The sequence below is a fragment of the Nicotiana sylvestris genome, chromosome 7 (genome assembly GCF_000393655.2).
Source record: "Nicotiana sylvestris chromosome 7, ASM39365v2, whole genome shotgun sequence".
NCBI lineage: Eukaryota > Viridiplantae > Streptophyta > Magnoliopsida > Solanales > Solanaceae > Nicotiana > Nicotiana sylvestris.
In genome coordinates, this window is record NC_091063.1 from 94,839,579 (window position 1) to 94,850,693 (window position 11,115).

The following is an 11,115-nucleotide window of genomic DNA, read 5'->3' on the forward strand; positions in this document are numbered from 1 at the left end:
TCCTTTCCAACTCCATTGCTAGATGACGGGCAAAAATGGGTGCATGCTCTGTAAACCTTTCATAATCCATTCCTTGGCAGTTTACGTAACTTTGAGATGTATAGATCGCCAGGTCGTGGATTTGTGCCCTGAAATCTTGGAGACATTGGTCTTGGTCCTGCAATTACTGCTGGCGAGTGGTGGCTATATCTCTGATACGGTTTTCACGATCTAGAGCTGACTCTAATAGAGCTCGGAGTCTGGCCTGCTCTAATCTTGCATGCGCTCTTTCCCTGTCGATGTCTGCTTGTTGATGTTCTCTGTTGCATCTTCTTGCCTCTTCTAGTTGTGCACGAAGCTGATCTTCTGATCGTATCCAATGGTCTTTTTCCTTCTTGAATTGTGCCCTGTCTTCTTCGGATTGCCTTACTTGGCGTTCCTTATTAGATCTGGCCTCTTCGTTTAATTGTTGGATCCTTTCTTTTGCTTTGCTCAACGCCCTTTCGTTTTCCGCAAGAATGGAATCATAATCTTGCATTCTTTCAAAAAGATTGGCGATGGTTTTTTGATCCTTCCAGCTCCTCTTTGGTGTCTCAGAAACTCTTTTCATTTTTTGGAATCGAGCATGAAGATTTTCATTCTCACAAGCTAGACTCTTCTTCTCGCCTTCGGCTTCTTGTGCTTGCAAATCTTTCTCCAAACTGAGGCTTCTCAGATTTTCTTTTAGGGCATGGATAGTTGCTTTGTACCCTTTTTCCTTTTCTCCCCAGATCAACCGCTCTTGGATTTTATCATTGAAGTTTTGAACATGGGGTCTTTTTGTTGGCCTTCTTAGCTCAGGCTCTGGTACATCATCCACGCGAGACCGTTTTTCAAACCACCTTGCATATCCAGGATTTATCTCACCCTTTGTAGTGTCTGGGACTTGAGTATCACTTTTCAAGTATCGACATCCATTCCACATCTGCTGAAGTAGAGCCTCGGGAATAGTGGCTTCTGGGTGTAATTCGATTACTTGCATACTCAAATCTTCATCATCAGGAACTACTTGATATCTCCCTAGTTGTCTTAGGACTCTTAGTGGCGCATACGGCTGGATGCTTCTCAATCCCAATAGTAGCAGATAACTATTTGAGGTTGACATGTGTATCACTTCCCTCATCGGGAGCCATCCCAAAGTCCATTCAATCTGATTTGCCGTTAAAGCCTTTAGATGAGATACCCATGCTTCTATCCCTTCTGGAGCCTGATAATTTTTTATTCTTTCCTCATAACTCTCGATGCAATTATCATTGTTTGACCCATACTGTATGATCTTGGGCTGTTGTTGGAGATGTTCAATCACCCACATTTGCAACAAAATTTTGCATCCTTCGAAGACTTTTGCTCCTGATTTACATAAAGTCAAAGCCCGATAAATGTCTGAGAGAATGATGGGGACAAGGGTGTGATTTTCTTTGGTGGTGAGGATTTGCACAACTTTCGCGGTGCGAATATCAATTGTTCGCTCTTTGTTTGGGAAGATCATGATTCCTAGAAAAGCCACCATGAAGGCAAAGCGACGGTGAATCTGCCAAGTGTCTTTGTTTTGCTTATTAGTAAGGCCTTTCTCATGAATTTCAAACCCATCTGACTTTCCGAACCTTGAATACAAAAAGTTGAAGGAACAACATCCATTGATGACATTGCTTTTCCTGATTTGACTGCTGATGTTCAGAAGACCGAAGAATCGATGTACCGAAGGAGCCTTTGTGAATATCAGGCTTTGATTTCTTAGACTTCCGTCAAAACCAGCATATCCAGCTATCTCCTCTAATGTAGGAGTAAGCTCGAAGTCAGAAAAACGAAAGACATTGTGAACAGGGTCCCAAAAAGTTACTAACGCCGCAATCAGATCATCACGGGGTTTAACTTTCATAATATCCGTGAGATTTCCCAAATGTTTGACGACCCATTTTTGACCATCTTCGCCTAAATCATACCACCACATTTGAAGCTGAAATAGAAACTCTTCTGTATTCGTGGATGAGGGGTTTTGCGTGGTGTTCATTTTGTATCTGAAATTTAATTTAATAAAGTCAAGACTCATTTTGAAAATATACACTAAAAATCATTTTCAAAAATTTTTATTTATTAAAACCTTTATTTCAAGATTTAAAACTATTTTTTGGAATTTTTTTTTTAAAAAAAAAAAAAAAACCCCCATTTTATTCCTTGGTTCTCACCATGATTTCATTTAAGTTGGTCAACAAGCATGTTCGAGGCAAATGAATGCACAAGTAGCAAGTAGGATGCATCAGGATGGTCTTTTTGTTTCGGGTTCACCTGTCCTAGACAGACCCAACCCCTGTGTTGAGTCTCCAAGGCCAAATGTACATGATGCAAATAGACGTTCCTACTAGGGATCCGGTACATGGCTGAGTTATTCTAGGTGAAAAACCTGAGGTTGATTGTTCTAAACCTGGCTTACCCAAACGGACAGTTTGAGCCGAAGTGGGGGCAACGTACCGGGAGCACGAAAGTCTACCCGGCCTAGTTACTTGTCCCAACTTCGTCTTATTTGGTATGACTTTAACAGAAAGGTGGGCCACGCGCACGTGTGCACCATAAATTCAGAAGACTCAGAAAGAAGGAGGTTTCGTAGCAGTTGTATATATTCACAATTCAAATAATATTAAAGCGATAAAAAAAAACATTTAGCATGTTAATCATATAAACAGTTGAAAATCATATAGTAAATAAAGCCAATTATCGCAGTTATTTTAAGCTCGAATTCTTTAAACCCTGAACCAGTGGTTCTGGGTTACAGTACCAATATCTCCCCAGCAGAGTCGCCAGAGCTGTCGCGCCTCCTTTTTACCGTGTCCGCGGGGCGCGTGGGGAGTTTTCTCCAATTGAAGGACAGTCGAAACGGGATTTATTTAATTATTTCAGAGTCGCCACCTGGGAATTTTAAGGCGTCCCAAGTCACCGGTTTTAATCCCTGAATCGAGGAGAATATGACTCTGTTTATTATTCTGCGAACCAGAAATCCTGAGTAAGGAATTCTGTTAATCCGGAAGAAGGTGTTAGGCATTTCCGAATTCCGTGGTTCTAGCACGGTCGCTCAACTGTTTTTATTATTGGCTTAATTATCTTGATTTTTACTAAATACGTTTTTATTGCATGATTTTACTACCGCTTTTACTTATTGTTTACAATTATATAAACGAATTACGCGTACGTATATTCGTATTATATACCTTTCATAATTACGGGGATCATGTCACGCATACGTGTACACAATATAATTGATCATATTATATCCTTTATTACAAATTCATATGTTCGTGATTTAAAATAGAATTAAGAACGTCACCACCCTTATATTTAAACAATGAACTGCACATCCCGGGTTATATGAAATTATTTTTACATCCTCGAAGAAATCCCTTTTATTAAATATTCGCTCGAAATTGCGCGTACGCATAATTCGAATTGCTTTTATCAATATAATCAGGTTACGCGAATGTATCCCTAATTATGCCAAATATTCTTAATGGTATTATAGGTTTTCCACGAATTGTTTATTATATCTACACATTTTGTATGAAATTCCTGAGAAATTCACATTTAAGGGATGCCTTCAAATTCTTTTAAAAGAGTTCACAATTTATTAAATGTTGTCCGTTGATTGTAATTTCCGCGTATAAATTATATTCATCCAGACTATTCAAATTCAAAGAAAAGAATAAAAATATGATTAATACTATTTTTAGCAAATACAACATATGTATATATATACCAAAGAATGAATTGCATATGAAACTAAAAAAAATGATTTATAAAGGGAAGAGATATTTTTTGAAGAATTTTCATTATTTTATTTAATGCAAACTATATTTCTACGTATCATTGATATAAAATGTTGCAACTCTCGCTTATACATCCCATCTTATTCTTATATACTTGTTTTTAATCCAAAATTGTAATCGTTCGTTTAATTTGCTTACGATGGTAGATAGGCATCCAGTTGATAAGAAAGGAATTAATATACAAAACTGATTTAATAAAATTATCTTACATGCAACCTAATTGTATGTCGGAAACATTCATAACATTCTAATATCGTAACGAGTTATATCAAATCACTTTTCACTAGTGGTTATACATACATCTGTTATGTTATACATGAAAACAACACCAGCACCATTTTTACCTTACTTAACAACAGATGTTACTAGTGTAGTTTTCTTGATATTTCTATATTACTCTTTACTTAGCTAACAACACCAAAAAATTTAAATAATGGCCAACATTCATGCCATATTCCCTACCTTGACAACTTAATCATATCTTCCGTTAATGAAAATTTAGAAATTAACATTATTACAACATTTATACCAACTTCAAGAAATGACATTTAACTTACAGTCATCTGTCAACATATTCTACTTATTTAATCATGAAACAAAGCTGAATTTTTTAACTAAAGAGCTCAAATGAATAGAAGATAGTATTATAATTCAAACTTTATTTATTGTCATGTTGAAACCCTTCACAACATAGATTTTAAAAGATATGTACCTGGCAATGAAGGAAGAAGGAGTTAAAATTTCAGCAGTAGCAGTAGTAACAAATTCAGCAGAATAGCAGTATACAGCAAGTCTGAACAAGACCCGTTAACCCAGATGAACAGTGACAGAAACTTGAGAGAAAGATTTCAAATTCAAACTAAACAATATCCACAAAACAAACAACGGACAGATTCTAGAAGAATAACATTTTTGTTTTCAGATTTCAGTTTCTTCCTCTTTCGGATTCCTATTTCTGATTTTTCTGTTTCTGTTTTCTTCTCTTCTTCTATCCAGATTTCTCTCTATGTATATATATTTCTGTGTATATATCTAATGCCTTAAAATCAGCCTCTCTTAAAAACTCTCTAAAAAAAACTGCCTTTCTAAATCAGATTTTTTTCTCTCCAAATTCCCTTTTAAAATCTCATCCTTTTCAAATTTCCAGTCCCTGTACTTATACAGGTCTGTCCTATTTCCTTTTAGTGCTTCTTGGACCCCTTTCTTCTTTTAAAATCAGAAAGTTCCATTAAAAACTGCTTTTGAATACTTTAAATGATCTTATCCTGATTTTAAGCAGCCCCATTACCCTTTGTTCCCCATTATTATCTTAAACTATAGCCACTAACATTCCACTTTCAGCTCACTATTATTATCAGATTACCTTCACTGTTTTACCCCAGAAATGCCCCTGAAATCTTGCTGTAATCACTGTTATTACTGCCCTTAAATTCAGAATCTATTACAAAACAGATTTTAAAATCTGTCCAGGCTTAATTATCCTTCTGATTTAAACAGCTAGAACCAATCCTAGACAAATTCTTAAGATAATTGTATCTACCTAACCCTTGTAAACTTGAATTCAAACTTAACATCACAACAACATTACACTGAATTCAGTATAATAATTCAAACTGAACTTTAACTTTGAACAAAAATCAAACAAACACAAGGAGCATTGTCAATATACTGACAATGCCCTGAAACTCAATGTTCAGAAATCAACATATACACACCATTGACAAACTTTCTGACTTATTAAACGAGAATCAATTAATTGGGAAGAACTAATTGACTGATTTCAATGATAATAATCAATTCCAAACATATAAACAGGGTATTACAAACAGCATTAATGGCAATAAGAATTTACAAAACAACTAATCGACGAACTTAATCGAGTCGATTACACATATTATAAACACTCATAAACAACAGAAACAATAGTATAATTCTGATCAAATAGACGAGTATGAGACAGTATAACAGAATTGACTAGAAAATTATGAAAAATTAAACAGACTAATGAAACAAACATAGAATACATGTAGAATACACATAAGAAACAGAAAAATTACCTCTGAACCTTCAAATTCAACCGGACTCAAACTCAACTTGGGTTCGGGCTTTTTGAAATCAAACAGACCTTAGTCAAAGTATTTTCAACTGAAAATACTTTGACTAAGGTCGATTAAACCTCAATCTTTCGTCTGAATTGAAAAAGATTCCAATCTTGGAAAATTTAGGGTTTCAGATCTTGGATTTTAAATCCGAACACTTCTGGGTAGATTCGAATCAAACCAACGATGACACAAGGGTGAGGGAAGCCTAGGGGTGATTTGGTGTTAATTTGAACGGGATCTGAGTGAATTCATTTTTGATTCGAACCTTCAAAAGAAGATTCGAAGAGTTCTGAGGGGATTCGAACCAAACCAACACTAGATCCATAACGAGGCATGCTAGGGGGTGCTATGGTGTTAACTAGGGGCTGTTTGGTTTAGATCTGAGCTTGGCTCGAATCTTCAAATGAAGATTCGAGAACCTTCAGGGAGATTCGAGCCAAGCGGATAACATATTCGGATAGAGGGTGTTCAGGGGGTTCTGGGGTGTTAAGGTGGTGACCGGCGGCGTTGATGCCGCCGGGTTTCAGACGATGGGATACTAGGGCGGCTAGGGTTAGGGGTGGGTTTGAGGACGATGATGAACAGGGAAGGAGGGGGGTGTTTGGCTAGGGGGGCCGGGGTAATGATTTGGGGTTTATATAGGGGGACGGTGGATTAATCTTGACCGTTGGATCAAGGAGAATAGATGGCCAGGATTAGTTCATTTAGCCAAACGATGTCGTTTGGTTTACTACTGGGGTCGGGCTGAATCGGGGCATTGGGTCGGGTAAGGGCTATGGGTTAAGGTTCGTGGGATCTCAGCCGTTGGTTGGCTTTGATCCAACGGTCCTTGATAAAATGTGACCAAACGTCGTCGTTTGGTCTTGGCTTTGAATTGGACCGGTCCTGGGTTGCCTGGATTGGGCTGAGGGGGGGTAACTTGGTTTTGGGCCTGGATTTTAATCCAGGTCCGATATTTTTTTTTATTTTTCAATTTATTTTTCATTTTTCTAATTTAAATTTCTAATTTTAATTATAAAACAATTTTAACTTCTAAACAATATTAATCACTTTATAACAACTATTCAACATACAGACAAAACATTAATCACACAGTGGAATATTTAAAATAGAACAAAATGCATATTTTTGTGATTTTATTTTGAATCAATGCATAATTAAATCCTAGATATGCATGCAACATGTATTTTATTTTATTTTTCATTTTATTATGGCAACATAAATATTTACAGATATAAGACAAACATTTAACAAACATCACGCAAATTCAAAAATTGCATAGTAAAAGAAATTTATTTTATTTTTGATTTATTTTGGAGTAGTTTTCGTAAGGCAAAAATCACGTGCTCACAGTTAGTATAAATACCATCAATTGTTATTCACAACGTTTGGGAAGTTGATTCCGTGGAATTCAGTAAGTCTAAAGAAAGTAATTGATAGGTTAATGTCTTGTGGGTTCGACTCTGTGCTAAATACTCAGATTATATTTGCAACGTCCGCGTGTCCTTTTTATAAGGCATAGTTGGGCGTGATCAAATTTTGGCGCCGTTGTCGGGGAATTAACGGTGTTATCAATTACAATTAAAAGAAATACAAAAATTCTTTTAGTGTAGTCAGTTTTCTCTATACCCAATCTATACATTGAAATTTTAACGTTTGTTGACTTGGTTGTACAGGTGCATGCCTAGAAACTCAACGAGAACTGGTGAAATATTCGAAGCTCTATCAGATCCTGAAAAAGTTTTTAAGGCCTTGAACCAGGCCAACCGGAAAAGCAAATAGCAACAAACAATTGAACAATTCGAACCGAACATGGGAGATCACGAAAACAATCCACCTGCACCTATAGCGCCACCGACACCTCTTGTGCCAGAGGCTGCTCTCTATGACTAGGCACAACCCACAGCTAAAAATCTAGCCACAACGATTGTAGTCCCGCAGATACAGGCTGAATCATTCCAAATCACGAATAACATGTTGCACTTGTTGCAGAACAAGGGACTATTTTCGGGGTCACAAGTCGAAGATCCTCAACAACACCTGAAGAATTTCTTGTCAATCTGCAAAACTCAAAGGCAACCCAATGTAACTCAGGAAGCAATCAAGTTACTGTTGTTCCTATTCTCAGTGACGGGAGCTGCCCAGACCTGGCTAAACTCACTCCCCATAAATTCCATAACAACTTGGGAGGAGTTAGTCAAGCAATTCCACAACAAGTTCAACCCAACCAACAAGACTGCTCAACAAATTGATGAAATTTTGAGTTTTAAACAGAGACCAATGGAGACACTGCATGAAACATGGGAATGCTTCAAGGAGATGCTAGTTATATGTCCGCACTATGGTATTCCAGATCTGATGTTGGGGCAGCGGTTTTACATGGGGTTGTCAGATAGTGTAAAGAACATAGTTGATGTTTCAGCTGGTGGAGCATTTTTGAGCAAAACCTGGAGAGACGGCCAGAGTCTGCTTGACAAGATGGCACAGAATTCGGGATGGATAACCAGGAATGCACCTATCACCCCAGCAGTTCACTCAGTGCCCTTAGATCCATCCAACTCTATGGCTTAAAATATGGCCACCTTATTGACACAGATGAGTATACTCACCAAAAAGGTGGAAGAGTCAGGGCAGAAGCAGCAGGTACACATAGTAGATACTACCAATGGGGGCTTGTGCGCGTCTTGCATTAGTCAGCCAACTGGTAACCAGTAGAATGTAGAACATGATCATCATCACTACCCTGAAGACATGAATTATGTGTCTAATTATGGAGGCCAGAGATAGGGTGGTCAAAATTGGGGTCAGCAGCAGCATCCATATAGGCCAATCCAGCCACATATCAACAATGGAAACATGGGAGGTATGAGACCTCCTTATAATATGGCACCTTACCAAAGGCCACAGGGATACAACAATCAGAATCAGCAGCAGGGGTATCATCCTTCTCAGCAGCAGCATGGTGGACGACAAGAAGATGGGTTTGCTAGACTTGAAGCAATGATGCAACATGTTATTAGGTCTAATGCAAAAATCAATGAGAGAGTATATGCACATGATTCAGCTATCAAGAATATTGAAGTGCAGATGGGCCAAACTTTGATGTCTCTGAACAATCATCCTCATGGGACATTACCTGCAGACATCCAGATAAATCCAAAAGATCAAGGCCCGAAGCATCTGATGGCAGTGAGTCTATGCAATGGCAGAGATTTGGATGTAGATCAAGAGAGGGCTCGAGAAACCAGACATGCTGAGACACTCATACCAGTGCCCATTGAGCTGGATGAGTCAACAAAACTGACAGAGGTGACAGTCCAGCCCGCCCAGGAAGAAAATAACATTCAGATTGAGACTGAGAAAGAAGCTGAGATAGCCCGGGAACTAGTGGTTGAGGTGGTAGCTGATATAGATCCATCCCAAATCATTGGGAAGAATAGACCTCCTGCACCATTCCCTCAGAGGCTGGTTAAATACCAAAAAGAGGAGCAGTACAAGAAATTCTTGGAGATGCTGAAACAAATCTAGGTAAATATTCCTTTGATAGATGCTTTGAAAGAGATGCCTGGTATGCAAAAATGATGAAGGACTTAATGTCCCAAAATTTTGATTTCCAAGACTTGGCCACGGTGACTCTTACTCAGACCTGCAGTGCAGTGGTGACTAGACTAATCGCGGAGAAGCTATCTGACCCAGGGAGCTTTACAATTCCCTGTACTATTGGTAATTTTGCTTTCGCTAAGGCACTTTGTGATCTAGGGGCCAGCTTAAATCTTATGCCCCTAGAGATTTATAAGAGGCTGGGGATTGGAAGAGTTAGGCCCACATCTATGTTGTTGCAGCTAGCTGACAGGACTATAAAGAGACCCTCTGGTATCCTGGATGATGTGTTGATTCAGGTGGGGAAATTTTTGTTCTCTACAAATTTTGTGATCTTAGACTGCAAGGTGGATGAAGAAATTCCCATAATTTTGGGAAGACCATTCTTGGTCACTGGGAGAGCTCTTATTGATTGTGAGAATGGGGAGCTCAAGATGAGACTGAACGACGAAGAGATAACATTCAATGTGCAAAAATCTATGAGGCGACCAAGTGAATTCACCAATTGCTCTCTTATTGATGTCGCTGATGTAATTGTAGAAACTGATGATGAGATGTTGACAATTGAGGACCCCCTGGCTGCATGTCTGATGAATTTAGATGAGGTGAATGGAGAAGAACTGGTAGAATGGGTGTTGGCATTAGAGGGCAGAGGGTTCTGGGATAGAACTCTTGAATTTGAGCCCTTACACTTAGAAAATAGAGAAATTCCTCCAGCTAAGCCATCCATTGAAGAACCACCAAAGCTGGAATTGAAGCCATTGCCAGCCCATCTCAGGTATGAGTTCCTTGGACCTGACTCCACATTACCTGTTATTATCTCATCCAGTTTGTTAGATGTGCAAGCACAACAACTCTTACAGGTACTCAAGGAGTGTAAGACTGCCATTGGATGGACCATGACAGACATTAAGGGGATCAACACCGCCTACTGTATGCATAAATTCTGCTGGAAGAGGGACACAAACCTTCCAAGGAACATCAAAGAAGGCTAAACCCCAATATGAAGGAAGTGGTGAAAAAACAAGTAATAAAGTGGTTAGATGTGGGAATCATTTTCCCAATATCTGACAGTAGTTGAGTTAGCCCAGTGTAGTGTGTGCCTAAAAAGGGTGGCATGACGGTGATAAAAAACGATAACAATAAACTGATCTCAACACGAACCTTCATGGGATGGAGAATTTGCATGGATTATAGAAAGTTAAATCTAGCCACTTGGAAAGACCATTTCCCACTTCCCTTCATTGATCAAATGTTAGACAGATTGGTAAGGAGGTCACACTTCTGTTTTCTGGATGGGTACTTAGGGTACAATCAGATCTCCATTGCACCAGAGGACAAAGAGAAGACCTCATTCACTTGCCCATATGGCATTTATGCTTTTCGGAGGATTCCCTTTGGCCTATGCAATGCACCCGCCACATTCCAAAGGTGCATAATGACCATATTCACTGACATGGTAGAGGACATAATGGAGGTATTCATGGATAATTTCTCAATGGTAGGGAACTCATTTGATGAGTGCCTTATAAATCTGTCTTGTGTTCTGAAACGGTGTATTGAGACTAACCTGGTTCTTA

The 11,115-nt window shown here is 38.6% G+C and overlaps 1 protein-coding gene across 1 annotated transcript; it reads left to right on the top strand.

The window, feature by feature from the left end:
* The first annotated feature begins 9,513 nt into the window (after positions 1–9,513).
* Positions 9,514–10,530, top strand: LOC138873463 (uncharacterized). The gene has a single exon (XM_070151932.1). It carries the CDS (start codon positions 9,514–9,516, stop codon positions 10,528–10,530), a length of 1,017 nt encoding a protein of 338 aa, XP_070008033.1.
* The last annotated feature ends 585 nt before the right edge of the window (positions 10,531–11,115 follow it).